The 18,545-nt window shown below is 46.3% G+C and overlaps 1 protein-coding gene across 6 annotated transcripts in view; it reads left to right on the top strand.

The window, feature by feature from the left end:
- Positions 1-12,319: 12,319 nt before the first annotated feature.
- The window catches only part of Pank1 (pantothenate kinase 1), a 53,017-nt gene continuing 46,791 nt past the window's right edge, over positions 12,320-18,545 (top strand). The window contains exons 1-2 of one of the 6 annotated variants that reach the window (XM_060388522.1): positions 13,762-13,989; positions 15,818-15,932. In XM_060388522.1, the coding sequence (XP_060244505.1) occupies positions 13,945-13,989; positions 15,818-15,932 (160 nt within the window). In that variant the 5' untranslated portion in view covers positions 13,762-13,944. Of the gene's footprint in view, positions 13,154-13,761; positions 13,990-14,202; positions 14,254-15,817; positions 15,933-18,545 lie in introns of those variants that run through there. The other 5 variants (XM_021645427.2, XM_021645428.2, XM_021645429.2 and 2 more) reach the window with 5 other exon arrangements.

Here is an 18,545-nt window from a genome sequence, read left to right as displayed (position 1 = left end):
TGTGGTAGCTCAGTAACCAATTGGTTTCTCATAGTGAGGGGAACAAGGACTATTTCTAACAGGAACTCAATGACTGGCTCTTTGGCCTCCCCACCCCCCAAGGGAGGAGCAGTCCTATTAGGCCACAGAGAAGGGCTTTGCAGCCAGTCCTGAAGATACCTGATAAAACAGGATCAGATGAATGGGGAGGACGTCCCCCCATCAGTGGACTTGGAAAGGGGCAGGGTGGAGATGAGGGAGGGAGGGAGGGACTGGGAGGGAATGAGGGAGTGGGATACGGCTGGGATACAGAGTTAATAAAATGTAACTGACAGAAAAGGGATCTTGGAACTACAGCCACCATTGTTACTACCATCTCATTGACGGCTGTTGGAGCTACCACCAGGGCATTAGCCATGAGTCATACTGGGCAGACTGCTCAGACCCTGAATAATCATTTAGCCAATGTAGCTCATGCCTTAGTTGTACATAAAGGAATTAATGCTCAACTAAAAGGAAGCTTGATGGTGTTCAATCAGAGGATTGACCTCTTGCAGGAGCAAATTGATACCCTATGGCAAATCACTCAACCTGGCTGTCAATGAAAGTATGCTGGACTTTGTGTCACTAGCATACAACATGAGAATTTTTCCTGCGCTGCAAATCTGTCTAAACAATTGTCGAGCTATATTTTAGGTAATTGGACTGGAGAATTCGATACTACGATGGAGCAGCTGAGAGTGGCCATTGTCACAGTAAATTCTACCGGAGTGGACGCAGGACTAGCCACAGGATTATCAACATGGATTGCTGCAGCCATGAATCATCTGAAGGAATGGGCGGGCATGGGAGTGTTAGCAGGCCTTCTGGTGTTGGTCTCCTTGGTTTGCCTGTGGTATATATGCAAGATTAGAGTCTCACAACAGTGTGATGCAGCCATGATCATTCAGGCCTTTACAGCCATTGAAGCAAGACATTCTCCCCAAGCATGGTTGGATACCATAAAAAGCTAAAATGATACGCTCAGGATGCGAGGCTAAGCACTGCACTCAGGGTCAGCCGCTTTGGACCCAGAGAAGAGCATGTCTGATTGCATGCGGGTTGATGCCCCAGGTCCCGCCTCTGAGAAAAAGGTATCGGACGGGTCCGATGCTCTTTGGGTGGATGACACCTAAATGAACATCTGTACAAAGTCCCAATTTATTTCTAATATCAGAGATCAGACCTCTACTCTTGCCTGATGCGTCTAAAACAAAAAGGGGGAACTGTAGAGAGCTGCGGAATGCTATGCCTTAAAGATGGAGCTGGTTTCCGCCTTCCACCTTCTGGATGGTGAGTGCTCTCTGTCAGGAACAATTCCACATTTGGCTAAGGCCGAGGATCTGGCTTGCTTCCATGTATGTGGACCTATCTGCATTGCCCCCGTGGCACGCCTGGGTTGGCTACCCAGAGGCTATTTAAGCTGTGGGCTGGCTTTCCCCGGGGTCCGAGGATTGTTCAAGGTTCCTGAATAAACTGCATTGAAAAAAATAAATAAATAAAATAAAATAAAATCCTGAAAAAAAAAAAAAAAAAAAAAAAATAAAATGTAACTGATAAGAAAAAAATAAAATTAAATAAAAAAAACTTAAAAAAAAGATGCAGGATAACTATGACAAGTGTGAGAACTTTGTGATCTCTACAGCAAGTGTGAAGCTAGCTAGGGGTACACAGTGAGACCATGTCTCAAAGGAAAAAAGTTCTTTTTTTAATATAGAGAAAGCTATAAAAATCAACTGTATGAAAACAAAAAGTTTCTTTCATTATCATATATTACCTAACAGGTACAGACAATAAAGGAAAAACAAATGATTTGTACATCCTTGGTCTACCACTATACCAAATAGAGAATCTATTGATCAAACTTCTCTAACAATAACCAATTCAAAACAAGAATTTTGGACTAGGGGTATAGCTCAGTGATAATGTTAGTAATGGATGCATGTGACCCAGCCTTGTGTTCAATGCCTAGCACCAAGCCAGAGACAGGATGACCCTGCAGATTTCAACATAATTTATGTGTTTTGATACACTGCCAAATTATTTTTTTGCTCAGATTGTCCCATTGTTGGCTGTTGGCAGCAGCCTCAGTTGGTTTCTTTTGTGTTCATTGCTTCTGTGTTGCTGTAATAGAAGGATGGGTGGAAGCAGCTTCAGAGGAGGAGAATTTATGTTGCTTGTGGTTTTGTTGTGGGCTGTGTTAAATATGAAAAACAGAAAAGCTGGCAGCATCATTTGCTGCTGATAAACTTCACTATTTGAATGCCTTTGCCTGGAAAATAAAGCAGGGAAGACAAATTCAAAAGTCCAGAAGGGCCTATCATATAAGAACCTCCGTTCATTTCTATTACTCTTGAGGGTGTGTGCACACATGACTTCACCAGCAGTCCCAGTGTGGTAGCTTGAATGAAAATGACCTCATAGGCTCATATGTTTGAATGTTTGCTCTGCAGTTGGTGGACCATATTTGGGAAAAACTGGGAGATATGGCTTTGTTGGAGGACGTGTGTCACTAGGGTGAACTCCGAGGTTTCAGAACCCCATGCATTCCCATTTATCTCTTTCTTTGCCTTGTACTTGTGGATCTAGCGTAAGTTCTTACCTACTGATCCAGAGCCATTTCTGCCTGGCTGCTGCCATGTTGGTCTTGGACTCAAACTCTGAAACTGTGAGCCCCCATTCCCTTTCTAAATTTGCCTTGGTTCTGGTGATTTGATCTGACACAGCAGTGGAAAAGTAACTAAGAATCCGAGAGTCAGTTTGAGTGTGGAAAGCTGGTATACATGCAAGAGTGTGTGTGAGTGTGTGCACACACAGACACACACACATAGGAATCCATTTCCTTTCTTCCATCTCTTTAGATGACATGTCATATATCAGCCTTCAATTACAAACATAATGTGATTTCTTTATTGCTCCCTTAAAAATAGACCCCTCTTCCACTTCCTGTGTCTTATACTATTTAATTGCTGTATCTCTTAACAGCCTGTATTTACTCATTGACTTACTTATTTACTTACTTCTCTTCCCTTCCACCTGAGAAGAACGTGCAATCCGTAATGGAAAGGGACCTTTTCTTCCCCTTTCACATATCAACATAAGCTCTGTACTTGGCAGGAGTTTTTCTTCAATAGTAAGGTTTAATCTCACTGTAGACAAGTGTTCTACCACTGAGCTACCTCCCCCTTTCTGAAAAACTCTGTGCTTGCAATGGTGGCCATCGGTTAAACATATTTGTTTAAATATTCTGTGGGGCTGCAAGAGTACTGGCTTGCTCTTTCAGAAGACAGGAATTTCGTTTCTTGTACCTATGTCAGGTAGCTTACACCTGCATATAAATCCAGCCACCTTGGGGACATCTCTGACCTCTGAGGGCACCTGCAGTCAGTACGGCGTTAAAAATAGAATAGATTTAAAAAAAAAGTATTTTGTGTGTATCTTCCATTGCTGGTGGGAGTGCAAACTTCTATAACCACTTTGGAAATCAATTTGGCAGTTTCTCAGAACATTGGGCATAGTTCTACCTCAAGACCCAGCTATACCACTCCTGGGCATATACCCAGAAGATGCTCCACCATACCACAAGGACACTTGCTCATCTATGTTCATAGCAGCCTTACTTATAATAGCCAGAATATGGAAAGTCTAGATGTCCCTCAACCGAAGAATGGATAAAGGAAATGTGGTACATTTACACAATGGAATATTGCTCAGCTTTTAAAAGCAATGACATTATGAAACTTACAGACAAATGGATGGAACTAGAAAAGATCATCCTGAGTGAGGTAACCCAGACACAGAAAGACACACATGCTATGTACTCACTTCTAAGTGGATATTAGCCATAAAGTACAGGATAACCATGTTACAATCCACAGATCCAAAGAAGCTAACTAATAAGGAAGACCCAAGGGAAGATGCTTGAATCTGAGTAGGGGAAATAAAATAAACATCTGAGGAGGATGGAAGGAGGGTACTGGGTCAGGGAGGACTGAGGAGGAGAGCAGAGGAGATCAAACAGGGGAGGAGGGAGGTAGAGATTACTGGATGAAAGAATTGCAATGGGGAGGTATATCTGAGACAAGCTAGAAACCTTGGACAGTGGAAACATAAAGAATCTATGAGGGTGACCCAGCTAAGGCTGCTAGCAATGGGGGATATGGAGCCTGAAATGGCCATCTTCTGTAACCAGAAAAGACTTCCAGTGAGAGACTGGGACACCAACCCAGCCACAAAACCTTTGACCCACAATTTGTCCTGTCTACACTATGTGCAGGGGTAAAGATGGTGCAGAAATTAAGGAAACATCTGACCAATGCCTGGCCTAGCTTGAGACCCATAATGCCTTTTGACAGGGCCCACCCCTAACACTATTAATGATATTCTGCTATTCCTGCAGACAGGTGCCTACCATAACTGTCCTCTGAGAGGCTTCACCCAGCAACTGATGGAAACAGATGCAGAGACCCACAGCCAACTATTAGGTGGAGCTTGAAGAATCCTGAGGAAGAGGGGGAGGAAGGATTGAAGGAACCAGAGAAGTAAAGGACACCATAAGAAAACCTACAGAAACAACTAATCTGGGCCTGTAGGAACCCACAGAGACTGAACTACTAAGCAGAGAACATGCATGGGACAGACCTAGGCCCTCTGCCCATATGTAACACTTGCACAGCTCCATCTTCATACTGGACTCCTAACAGTAGGAGCAGGGGCTGTCTCTGACTCTGTTGCCTGCCTTTGGATCCCTTGTCTAACCACCATAGGAGTAAATCTCCAGGTCCTACTGCAACTGGATATGCCAAGGCAGGCAGATATCTGCGGGAGACCTCCCCTTTTCAAAGCAGAAAGGGAGGACAGGAGGACAGGGGTGGGAGAGGGGACGAGGGGAGAGGGAGGTACTGGAAGCAGAGGAGGGAGGGGACGCTGCAATCTGTGATTGGAATGTATGATAAATAGATAGATAGATAAATAAATATTTTGTGTGTAAATCTATAATAAATAAAGAGACCGTAGCTAGAATTCTGAGATTTATTAATGTTGTTGCTGCGGACTGAATTTAAAAATTTACTTGTTTTTACTTTAGTAAGAAACTTATTTTTGTGTGTGCATGTGCAAGTCCCCTGGCATGTAAGTCAGAGGTGATGTGACAACTGTGTGGAATCGGGACCCGTACAAGGATTTGAAGGGTCACACTAACTTTGCCAGGCTTGCAAGCCAAGTTCCTACACTAGATGAGCCATCGCATCAGCATTTTCCTTTGCCTCTCTGAAGAAGGGTCTCACGAATAGGGTCTCACTAAGTAGCTGAGGCTGGCCCTATATCCCTAGTCCTCTTGTGACTGCCTGTTGAATGCTGGGGTCACAGGTACTGCCACCATGGCCCAGCTTACGATATTATTTCAGGGAGAAAAAGCCTCTCTAGTAAACAAGAATCTCAGGTGCTAGACTGCACAACACCAGCGAGAAGAAAAGTGATCCAGTTACTGTTAGGAACAGGATGCAGTGCCGGGAGTAGACGTTAGATGTTAGGCCGGTGCCCGACAGCCGTGGTAGGTCTCCAACGAATGCGAGAGGCGCTTTCTTCTAAGGAGGCACCGCCGCAGAGTTAGGAAGTGTGTGGGAGGAGAGAAAAACTGTTCTCTGCCCTCCCACACTGACTAAAAAACCCAACACATTTGGCTGCTCTGAGCAGATGTGGGGGCAGGTTCTCACGTAGCAAGTGGGTGCCCTGCGACTCGGTTCTAACACTCTCCACCTGGAGGTTACTTAACACGGGTTATATAAGGACTCAGTCCCAAAAGACTGTTTCTGCCTCAGGCACCAACTGCAAGTCCCAGCTGCGTGGCCTGTGCTTCTGACTGGCTACGTATTTGGGCTCCCATGAACTTCCTCCTTGGGTTCAAAATTTGCTAGTGTGACCCCATGTTCCTAAGGAAGAAAAGGAGCCATGGCTGGAGATTCTACATGGCCAAGTAGCTAAACTTCAAGACTATGGAAATCAAAATGTCGTAGCAAAGCTAATTTAGCTTGGGCTATTTTTAGTTCCTTTGAAAGGCCTCCCCTGCCCACTCCTATGACCAACCTAATACGCCTGTGCCTATCATAAAAAAACCTTTAAAATGTATTTTTAGCTAGCCGCCTGCTTCTACCAACCTAAAAGCTAAGACTATAACTAGAGAGCATGAGATCTGTGACAGACTTCAGTGCCTTGTCTTAGCCCGCCTACCTGATGTTTCCAGCAGCATATTTTTAAATTGTCTTGATTTAAAACTTTCTTATTACTCTTACTATAAAAGACTCATGAAGCTGGGCATGGAACACTCTCAACACTTGGGAGGCAGAGGCAGGTGGATCTCTGCAAGTTCCAGGCCTGCCTCGTCTATATAGCAAGTTTCAGGACAGCCAGGATTATATAATAGAAGGTCTTGTTTCAAATAAAGTAAAACAAAAAACAAATAAAAACTGTATGAGATTGTTACCACACTGGAACTTGGAATTTGAGGTAACCTGAATCTGAGTTCTTGGGTCATGGCTACCCGAATTTGGTTCCACAATACACTATCGTTAATTCCTCTCGATGTCATAGCTGGTTTTTGTTGCTATTGACATGGGACAGAATTCACGCAAATGCTTTACTTAGGGTTACCCACTTCTCCTTCAGAATTCAGATGAGCAGTTGGATGAAAAGATGTATTGGCAAGGTGTGGGGGCAGGGCTAGCTCGAACACCTGCACCTCAGTGCTGAGCGTGGTGGCACAGGTTTGTAATCCCATCTCTCAGGAAGGAGCAGCAGGAGGATCGGGAGTTCAAGGCCATCTTTGGCTACGTAGCCAAGTTGATGACACCCTGGGGTATCAAAAAAGAGAACAAAAATTAGAAGTTCATTAAGTTTCTCTTTTTTATTGAAAATAGATTTTTCTTGCATGCAATAATTCCCACCCCCACATTTTTCTTTCTTCCACCCCTCTCAACATCGTACCTCCGGATCTAGTCCCCTTCGGTTTCCTCTTCAGAAAAGTACAGGCCTCCAAGAGATGACAGCCAAACACAACAAAACAAGATACAGTAAGATAAGGCAAAAGCCTTTATATTGAGACTGGACAAGGGAACCAAGAGGAGGAAAAACTCCCAAGAGTAGTCAAAAGAGTCCAAGACGCACCCACTCCTACTGCTAGGGGTCCGACCATAACACCGACAGCCACAACATACACACAGACGACCTGGTGCAGACCGACCCATGCAGGCTCTGTGCTTGCCACTTCGGTCTCTGTGAGCCCATTATCCAAGCGTTTTACAGAGTTTAGTCTCTAGCCACATACAGGCTGACTGGTGGGACCAAAAATTTAACACTCAGCCTTCTGTGATGATTCAGGTCTATAATCCCAGCGTGGATAAGCTGAGAGTTCAAGGCCAGTCTGGGCTGCATTGGAAGTACCAGCCAGTGTGGGTTAAAATAAGACCCTGTCTCCTCGTTCTCTGTCCTCCACCTAAGAAAGACAGTTCCAACACTCTAATTTTCTGATCACTCGTCTATTTTCTGGTGCTCAGCCTTATCTAGAGCCTGTCTCTGGCTCCACCCTGAGCTACCTAATTAGAATAAAATCAGTTACAGTTAAAAAAAAAAGGGAGGGGGGACACTGTTATTCATATAAACGATACACCTAGCTCAATAAATGTTAAGGGTTTTAGGAATTTGGTGACATGCTCTTAGGACTACAGGATATGACTGTCTTAAAAACTTACAAGGATGGGTAAGTCACCTAAAAAAAACGTTAAACTAAGCCAGCCTGGTGGCTCATGCTATAATCAGAGCATTTGAGAGGCTGAGAGAGGAAGGTCATAGGTTCAAGGCTGCATATTAAGACCTGGTCTCAGAAGCAAAACCAGAATGGAAACCGAAAAACCTCTGCTCTCCACGCTTACTAGACTCTTCCCAGTGTCTGTGTGGATGTGTCAGTGAATGTTAAAATCTGGCTCAGGACCTGGCCCTTCTTCTGGCATTTCTAATGGCTCAGTGAACCCCTTTCTGTTAGATGCCTTCTGTTAGAACCCCCTTCTGTTAGATGTTGTGTGTTGAGAGTTTAGGTTTAACAATGCAAACTCTCTAATGTATCCATTCTCAGAGCTCATGTGGCAGCTGATTGGTCAAATGCAGAAAAGCACAGGAATTCGTCTTTTTCTTTTTGTGTTTGTTTTGTTTTTCCAAGCTGGGTATAGAGCCCAGTTTTTGTTTTCACCAGCTTAAGCTTGGGCATACTGACTTTATTTTGTCTCCCACCCCCTACCCCAGCTGAGCACTGAACCCAAGGCCATGCTCAACCACTGAACTAAATCCCCAACCCATATTTGACTTTAATACCATTTTCTAAATGTCTATAATAACAGTGTATTATGACAGCACAACGGATGGGTTTTATTTTCTTTTTTTTTTCAGATATTAACCGTAAATTGTAAAAAGAACTAGCAAAGTGGGGAGGGTAAAATGAGATAGGGGAACAAGTGGGAGGAAATATGATAATATAAATGTAATATCTTCTATGCTAAGCTAAAAGTTAATTCACAAAAAAAAATATTGCAGGTCCTGTACAGAATCATTAAACTCTGTTGCAAAAACTAACATAATGGTAGGTGTGATTTCATACACCTTTACACCTTTATTCCAGCACTCTCATTCGTAAGCCATCTGGTCTGTACAAGTTCCAGGACAGCCTGGGATACATAGTGAGAGCCAGCCTAAACAAACAAACAAAAAAACCAAACATAGATAAATTAAAAATCAGGTATTAGGGCATAAAGTTAGGAGGTAGAGATAAGAGGGTTGCCTCAAATTAAAGGGTACCAGCTGGTCTGCAAAGGGAGCTCCAGGCCAGCCAGGGTTACACAGGGGGATGGAGCCTCAAATCAAGCAAAAAACAAACAAACAAAAATAAAACCAGGTTACAAGGCAAAGGTCTTCAGTGATGGAGCATCTTCCCTGGCTGGATTCCATCCCTAGCATCACAACCCCCAAGTATTTACTCCCCCCCCCATATCCTCAGAGGGTGTGGGGAGGAAAGCTGGGAGGAGCTGAATAGAAGGTAAGGAGGGAAAGAAGGTTAAAATGAAGTCAGGCAGGCTCATGCTACAGGCCAAGGATCTTGGGAGGCTGTGGAAGAAGGCCTGATCTTCATCCTTCTCAGACAGGATCTCCCTACGGAAGCCCTTGCTGACCTTGAACTTCTGGCAACATTCCTGCCTTAGCCTGCTGAGTTCTGGGATTGCAGACATGAGCCACCGCTTCCACCTCCACTGCCCTCTTTCCAAAAAGAAAATTGAAAACCTAAAAATTCTCGGCTGGGTTTTATATCTGTAACACCCGCCCCCCACCCCCCCCCACCCCAAATTGGGAAGTAGATAATCAAGAATCAAGATTCCCAGGCCACCCTTGGCTACAAGGTGAGTTCAAGGACTAGCAACACAAAAACAACATTCCCAGTGTGGTAGCCCATGCCCTTAATCCTTACTTAGGAGGCAGGGGTAGGCAGAACTTTAAAAGTTTGAGGCCAGAAAGTTTAGTCGCTGGCCAGACAGCCAGGACCACATAGTGAGATACTGGAAAAAAAAAATAGGAAAAATAAAAATTGTCAGCTGGATGATACAGACCTGTAATTGTATCTACTCAGAAGGCTGAGGGAAAAGGATCACGAGGGAAGGTAAGGCCTGCTTAGCTACAGAGTGAGTTCAAGACCAGCTGTGGTAAATTAGTGAGATCCTGCTTCATAACACAGAAAGGTAGGTGAGGCACTAACTCAGTGATAAAGTGCTTGCTTGCCTAGCACGTGTCAAGCCCCGGCGTCACTCCCCAGACCAGACGAAGAAAAAGTTTGTAGATGCTGGATGGTTGTTATGGCACTGCGTGAGAAAAATCAATGAATGCTCTTTCTGTTTTTCTAGTACACCGGAGCCTTCTGAGTGCAGCAAAGGCATCAATTGTGCCTTCGTAGCCCAAGAGTATGTTTTTGGGTCTTCAGCGTAGTAGACTGACAGTGAATGAGTGTGGGCCTCCCCTTTCCCCACTGTTCCAGCTTTCCTGGAGCACATGATGGCTCATGTTCTCCACCTACGTCTACCCTCGAATAAACCTGTGGGATGTCACCTGGCTTCCCTGAGGCTGTAACCAGGCCACTAAGCCTGAAAGGGAAGCAGGTGAGAGACATTCTGTACTAGGACTTCTGCCCTGTCTGGGTCTGAGCCACTTGGCTCAGAGCTCCCTTACCACGCCTGGGAATCAAGCTGGAGGATGTGTCCTTGAAGTTATTACAGTGCCAATCCACTCAGCTCCGTTCTGTGGGAATCGAAACACTGAGAAGTGGCAACGGAGGCCCTTAGCCAATTTGCTGTGTCGAGTGACAGGCCCCAAGATCAAACTCACTTGTTTAGTTCAAAGTGTGTGTCAAGTGTCACCTGCCTTCCTGGAGTGTACAGAGCGACGGGGAGAAAGTGATCAAATGGAGTGTGGCTGCATCCTTTCAGCCATGCACATTAATTCATTTCACCTCTGATGACCTAATATAAGGGAATGTATGCATTCCTTTTATGTTAACAGTACCACGGTCTGAACCTAGAGCTGTATGCTACCCAATCGCCACATCATGGAGCTACATGTCTCCATCATTGTACTTTTTACTTAAAGACAGGGATTACCTATTGAAAACCAGCTCGAACTGGCTATGGCCTTGAACTTGAGGTCTTCCTCCCCTTAGCCTCCTGAGTAGCTGGGACCACAGGCCTGTGTCACCAAGTAGAGTACATGTATTTTATAGCCAGAATAAGGAAGTGTGGCAGTGTAGGGAAGTAGGGAGAGTTAACAGCCTGAGGGAGTGAGTTGTCAAGAAACTGGACTAAAAGCAGCAGATGGTCTGGGGCTGGATTACCTAAGGAAGCAGAGAGAATAGGTTCCTGTTCTGGCTTTGTTCTTTTTTTTTGTTTTATTTTGATTTCCGAGACCAGGCTTCTCTGTGTAGCCTTGACTGTCCTGGAGTCGGTAGACCAGGCTGACCTCACAGCGATCCACCTGCCTCTGCCTCCCTGAGTGCTGGGATTAAAGGCCTGCGTCACCACACTGAAGTTCTAGCTTTGTTCTTAACCTCAGCTATTTCTCTGTTCCTTATTTTCCTTGCCTGAAAAACAAACAAACAAACAAACAAACAAACAACAAATGGGAGGAACAGGGTGGCTTCATCGGCTTTGAAACGGTGACTTTGGGATGGGCTCTGATGGAAGAAATCTTCAACTATAAACTCAGGGCACAGCCACTGCCAACTTTTGGAGCCAGGGAAGGTTTAGTTCAAGGGATGGGTAGGTAAGCCACAGGTTGCTTTCCTGAGGGTTAAGGTGGAGGGAAGTTTCCATTGCTGAAGCTGCCGTGTTTGGGGGCTTTGCCTCTCACCTCTTTAATACGGATTTTCAGACGGTCAGACAGTTTAGGTTCAGCCTGGGAATGTGGAACTTCAAACGAGGGGCTTCCATTTGGACTCAGTCTGCTCCATCCATAGTAGATTGGAACAGTGGCCTGCAGTCTTTATGTTTTCTCTGCTCCTTTAAGGGTGCTGAACCAAGTGTATAACTCCTATTATGGAGTTATACTCCAGCCTGACTTTACTTTTTACATTACTCCCTTGTGAGCATTTGTTATGTGCCACGGATACACTAAGTACTTTTGTGAAGCACAAGAGTCCCCTTTGGACAAAAAGCTAAGAGGTCACCAAAACCCAAGTGTGTCCCCCCTGCTGGGCACCGCCAGTCTGGTTGGCTGTTACAGGTGTGTTAAGTGCTGAATTTGTCTTCCGCTCAGTGGCCGTAGGAACTGGAATCCAGGGCTAACATGGTGCCGGGCTCCCCTTCTTACAGCCAGGGGCAACTTTTTACTCCATAAATAACACAACGGGACATTATCCCCCTCGGTCTTTCCTGGGTGAGGAATGCGCTTTTTATAGCTTGGGGTCATTTCTGTTTACTTGGTTTCTTCCAGCGCCGGTTATTCCTGCCTGGTTTTGCCCTTCACTGTCCTTACACTCTATTCCTAGGTTTCCTCTCTGCAAACGACAACTAAGTCGAGAACACATGCTGTCTGTTTGCGTGTGCCAGCCAAGGAATTTCACTCCCCTCCTTTCCCAAGGCTGCCTACCTCTCTATAAATAATTGTTCTCTTCCCTCCCTTCAGACCTGGGAGTAGTTTGGTCACATTAACGCACGCGCGCCGGCACACACACTTTCGGGGGCGGGGTGTGGGCATGAATGACCTTGCAAAGGTACTAGCCCACTAGGGGATAGGATTAGCAAACCTGAAACCTCTGCAAATATTTGGCTTCCTCCGGCATTCCTCCCGAGGCTTCTGGCTGTCTCGTGCCTACCTCACCCAGTACCCTTTAGGCTCGCTCCGCCACACAAAGCCCGATCTGCCTATCTCCTCTTCGCAAACCCTGAGAACTTCATTCCGCACGTTGAAACTCGTCGGTGGCGGTGGCGGGCAGGACTGGGCATGCTCAGTGGCGGGGACAGGTCTGGGAGGCGAGGAAGCCGCATTTGAAGTGGCTCGGCCTCGGGGATGAGGGGGAGGCAGGCGCCCCGGCCGGGGTCCGCCGAGGTTCCCGCTGCGGCGCGCGAGGCCGACATGCCGCGGCCGGGAGCAGCCAGCCCGGCGCGCGGGGACCGGGTCTCCGAAGACGTGGGGGCGCCGACGGGAGGAGGGGAGGAGCGCCCGGGCCGCCAGCCCCAGGCGCCGAGGCTGCCGGATGGCAAGCCGCAGGGAGGATCCGAGGACAGGAGGACGCCGGATCGTGACCTCCAGCGAGGCCGCCCGAGCCGGAGCCCGCGCGCCGCCCCGCCGGCCCCGGGCATGGGCGACCGCGGCGCGCAGCACGAGCGCGCGGCCCTGCAGTCCCTGGGGGCCCCCGAGGGCGCCGCGGCCGCCGTGAACGGGCTGCTGCACAACGGCTTCCACCCGCCGCCCGCCTGCAGCCGCGACCCGCCGCCCGCACGCTTCCAGCTCTCGTCCGAGCTGCAGCCGCAGCCGCCGTTCGCCCAGCATGATTCTCCGGCCAAGAAATGCCGGCTGCGGAGGAGGATGGACTCCGGGAGGAAGAACAGGCCGCGTAAGTCCTGGCGGGAGGGGAGCGGCGGTGGCCGCGGTCGAGGGGGCGGCAGAGTGCCGCTCTGGGCTGCGTCCGCCCTGGAGGCGTCGGGCGCCGAAGGCGGAGGCCCGCGGGAGCGCCCGGCTAGTCCCATCCGCTTGATGGGTCCGTCAGACACTGGCTGTACCTGCCGCCTCGGTCACGACGAAGGCGAAGCGATCGCACCGGCCGCCCCTATTGGTGGCTGGGAGCTTGCAGCCGACTGATTTTGGGGTTGGGACTAAGGGGTAGGGCGGGCTGGCACAGCCCCCGGTTCACTGCTCGCTTCTTTCTCCAAGCACATCTTTTTGGGCTGGTTACTCAGGCTACCAGCTTGCCCTTTGAGTCGCAGAGTAACCGCCGGTATCTTGGGCCCATTGGCAAGCTTAAGTCCGGAGGCGTGGAGTTTGACAATCCCCCAAATCACAGCCTATTGAACGGTGTTTCTACCCAGCCATTGAGGCGGCCTGTGAGGAGGGAAACACCCACTGACACCATGTGGGACGGAACAGTGTGGACCAATGAAGACTGCAGGTGGATTTTTTTTTTCCTCGAGTGGGTAGAGTTGAGTGCCATTGTACAGCGCCGAGAGTGCGTTGTTTCACAATCTGAGGCGTGTGTATATAATGGTAGATGGTAAAGGGTACCTTCTCCTCCTGACGTCCGGGGATGTCAGTTTGTAGGTAGAGTTTACGACTGTTTTGCTTTCTTACCTGAGCCTAACTCCATTCAACCGGTTGCTTCTCTTTGAGTGTCTTTAATGAAGCTTGTAAATGGCAAAAAGCAATCGATCCGATTCCAACGTGCACCTTTTGCACGTGAGTTACTGTTTGGTGCCGGGAAATGATCAGATGGGGCTTGAATTTCTGAAGAAGTTTGATCTTTGGCAAACAGCATAGCTCCTTCAGCCTTTGTTTATAGCCTTCCTGCAGTGCATTCATTTCCAAAACTTTGGGAAACGCTTTCACACGACTGTGGGTGAATCCGGTTGCTTGCATTTTGTAGGTCTGAAATGTTAAGGTGTGTGTGGAGTTTGGAAACTGCACAGAGGATTTGATTTGGCCGTGGCTGTAAGACAGTTAGTAAGTGTCTTGAGGTTTTTTTTGTACATACTTTTTTATTTTTATACTACTTGGAAAATTATTTTATGACCTTCATGTTGCCTGATACCTGTTATTTCATTTGTTTTACTTCCACGAAGCCACATTTTAGTCATTTCTCTGATCTACATTTCAGAGTTTACCGTAGTTCTCAACGACAATAGCTAGACTCTAAGAGAGAGAGAACTAGGCAGGCATGTTGGCACAGACCAACACTGGGGAGCCTGAGACCAGCCTGCATAGTGACTTGTGGTGGTGGTGGGTGGCGGAGAGGCAGAGTCATTGGTTTGAAGTTTTTTTCTTTCTGTGGCTTTTCTTTTTCTAACTCATACTTACTATGTGGGGTGGGTAGGTGGATGTGAACATGCCCAGCAGCTGAGGAGGCCAGAGGACAACTTGGAAGAGTTGATCTCTCCCAACATGTGATCAAACTCAGGTCATCCAACTCATGTTGGTGCAAAGGCCTTTACCTGTTGAGCTGTCTCTCTGGCCTATTTGGTGTTTTTGGGACCAGTTTTGTGATCTAGCCTCAGGCTGTAGCTCTTGGTATTCCTCATGCCTCAGTGTCGCAGGTGCTAGGATCACAGGCTTGCACCATCACCCCTTACTCTGCCCGTCTTAAAATGCTTTTTGAGGAGTTCAAAATACAGTCTCTAACAGTGATTTGAAGAAGAGAAAAACTAATCTGAGCCTTAATTATGCTTACAAAGCTGTAGGAATTATTTTAAAATACAAGAAAATGTAACTGTCTGCCTGTGTGTGTCAGAAGCTAAGTGACTGTTTCTTACAAAAAAATTAAAACTTTTCATTCTTTTTTCATTTATAAATTCTGTTAAGTTATATACAAGTTGCTTACTTTCTGTTGTTGTTGTCCTGTAGCCCAGGCTGCCCTCAAGCTTAACATATACCCAAGAATAACCTTGAACACCTTGATCCTCCTGCCTCTACACTAAACCACCACACTTGGTTTATTTATAACTTCTTGTTTGTTTTTTGAGGCAGGTTCTCACTATGTAGCGTAGGCTGGCCTGGAAATGGCCAATAAAGATCCATGTGGCCACCTTTTGCATGCTGGGATTAAAGGAATGTACCACCAGCCAGACTTTATTTACAGTTTTTTAAAGGATTGTATCACAGCTTGTTTTTCGTTATTCTGTTATGTTTAATTTTGTTAGATTTGAGCACACGTTAACTTTTATTTATTTATTTACTTATTTTAAATTTACGTGTATGAATGTTTTTCCTATGAGTGCATCTCTGTGCAACATGCATGCCTGGTGCCATCGGAGTTAAGAGGAGGGCATCAGATCCCCTGGTACTCTTCTACAGATAGTTGTGAGCCACCATATAGGTGTTGCAACCAAATCTATGCCCTCTGCAAGAACGCAGATGCTCTTAACTGTTGAGCCATCCCTTTAGCTCTGAACATAGAGTTCTGAAAGAAATTTTGCATGCTCTAAGGAGTACATCTGTACATTTCACTAGTAAAATTTCTTATGTACAAGAAGGATGGCTTAGCAGTTAAGTGTGCATGCTTCTTTTCCAGAAGACAAGAGTTTGGTTTCCAGGACCCACACCAGAAAGCTCAAAACTGTCTGTAACTTCAGCCCTATGGGATCTGACAACACCCTCTTCTGGCCTCCAAGGACACCTGCACACAGGTGGGATAAACACACACACACACACACACACACACATACACACACACACACATAAATTAAAACAAAACAAAGCAAACAAAAAACCCAACAAATCTTAAAACCAAAACTTCACACCCAACTTTTCAGTATGAAGGTGTGCTAATCTAGAAATCAAACCAGAGGGCTGGAGGAAGAGCAGAAGATGGAGGTGTCCAACATTCAGAACTCCCTGGGACTAACTCCCAGCACCCTTCAAAAATCAGCCAGTTGCTTGTTGTTTTTACTAAAGGAGAAAAGGAGAATGTTGTCTAGTTAATGTTCACCTAAGTGTCCTTTTACCTTACTCCCTGGAGGCCTTACCTAAGGCTAGCATCTTCTTCAGGTTTCCTCAGTCATTTTTGCCTGCCCATGCTACTTAACAGTCCTGATTTCACTTACAGTGCCAGTGCTCCTGAAACGCTGGGCTTAAACTGGGTGATGTTTCTTACACCTGCAGAGTTCTGTGCTGCTTCAGAGCTGACAGATCTTCCTATGTGACCTTTATAACTAGTTATCTAGCCTGGCACAGGAGTGAGCATTTCATTATGTTCTTATGGATTTGTGTGTTGTGTGTGTGTGTGTGTGTGTGGTGTGTGTGTGAATGTGTTTGTGTGCTGGATGTTGGAAGTAGGGCCTCCCACATGCCAAGAGCATACTGTCCGATGGAACTACTCCTAAGCCTTGCCTGTCTCCCTTGCTGCCACCAACAACCTTTTTGCCTTTTTGTTACCCTTTCCAATTCACTTGGAAGTCTGATTAAAAACGATATATTCTCGCGTACCTTTTTTGTAATGATAGGGTTTCTCTGAATAGCCTTGGCTGTCCTAGACTTACTTTGTAGACCACACTGGTCTCGAACTCACAGTCTGTCTCCCTGAGTGCTGGGATTACAGACATTCGTCATTGAGCCTGGCCTCTCATGTACTTTGAAGTGAAGGAGCATGCATATGTGATTGATGTAGAAGCAGAAAATGGTTCAAGTGACATCGCCACCTCACTGGATAGTTGTCTCCATTTCTGTAGCTGATTTTGTCAGAAGATCTTCAATGGTTCCCAGTTGAAGCGTCAGTAGAGAAGGTCCTTTGATCCACTCATTGTGCTGATTTTATTTTTTTTGCCTGACAGCTCTTTGCTACATTTTATTTTGGTTAATAGGTAGTTAATGCTTGCCAGCCATTTTCTTTCCAGCATTACGCTAAAAATAGTCCTGGTGATTTTATTTAACATACACACGTAAATGGACAGAAAGTGAATGAATGCCAAATGCATTAGAGGTTGTATAAATCCACCCCTCCCTCCATCCAGGCGACTGGGGCTTGAATTTCAGCTGTGTGTGTGTGGTCAGAGCCAGTGTTCAACCTTTGTGCTTGAGGATGAGTCGAAGGGAGGCAATCAGACCATGAAGAGCCTGTGTGAGGGTGACAGGAGAAAATATGTATTCTCTCCATTACCTGCCAGCTGTCATCAATAAACACTGTCCACCATGAATCTCGAGACAGGCAACAGAAGCAGTAGATGCTGCCTCAGATCAACTTCTTTTCAAAAAGAAACAGGCCTAAGTAAAAGAGACTGAACTTAATTTTATTAGGCGTAACACTCCTAAATCGGTACTTGTTTTACTCTCCTACAAAAATGTAGGAAACCATCAGGGAAAAAGTACTCGTGGCTTCATCACTCAGGACACAGCTGCTTTAGAAATGGCTTCTGGGCCAGCAAGTAAGGGGGCTTAAGGCCTAGTGACCCATGTGAGGTCCCCAGTCCCAAATAGTAGAGAGAGTCAGCTCCTGCAAGTTTGTCCTCTGAATTCCATACCCATGCCCCGGCACAGGTACTCCCACATTTCTGTGCATACAGAAACTGAGGTAGATAAAAATATAAATATAACACACACACACACACACACCACACACACACACACACACACACACAGCACACACCACTGACACATAGTAACATATTCGGGCCTTGTTGGTGTTAATTGTTTTGGTTTTTTTTTTTTTTTTTGTGATCAGTGAGTAGGGATGTAGAACAGCTGCCTACAAGTGAACAAGACCTCATGTTTGATCTCCCAACAGTGTTCCCAAGCCTCTCATCCTATAGTGGGTACCTGAGTAGAAGCTAGAGCAGTGGTATTCAACCCCTTTGGGGGTGATGTTAAATTACCCTTTCACAGGGGGTCGCCTCAGACCATTGGAAAACAAGCATTTACAGTTCATAACACTAACCAAATGACAGTTAGGAAGCAGCAACGAGCATAATTTTGTGGTTGGGAATCACCACAACATGAGGAACTGGATTAAGGGGTCCCAGCACTGTTCCTGGAGGAGCCACCTGAAATTGTTTTAGATGAGATGGTATGCTAGAGGAAAGAGGAGAGAATGCTTCAGCGCTGATGACACAGTACTCAGTATGGACGGCGGGCTTCGTGCAGCTTCTGGTGGGCTGCAGGAGACCATTACCCTGGTCCTTCCATCGAATGGTAGCAGGCAGGAGTTATAGGTGAGCCAGGCTGGTGGCCTTTGGGTAAGAGGTTCAGATTTCTTGTACCATTCGAAGAGAACATTCTGGTAGCAGAAAATGAATTAATCCATTATG

Source organism: Meriones unguiculatus, chromosome 1, assembly GCF_030254825.1.
Source record: "Meriones unguiculatus strain TT.TT164.6M chromosome 1, Bangor_MerUng_6.1, whole genome shotgun sequence".
NCBI lineage: Eukaryota > Metazoa > Chordata > Mammalia > Rodentia > Muridae > Meriones > Meriones unguiculatus.
This window is presented reverse-complemented; position numbering and strand designations above follow the sequence as displayed.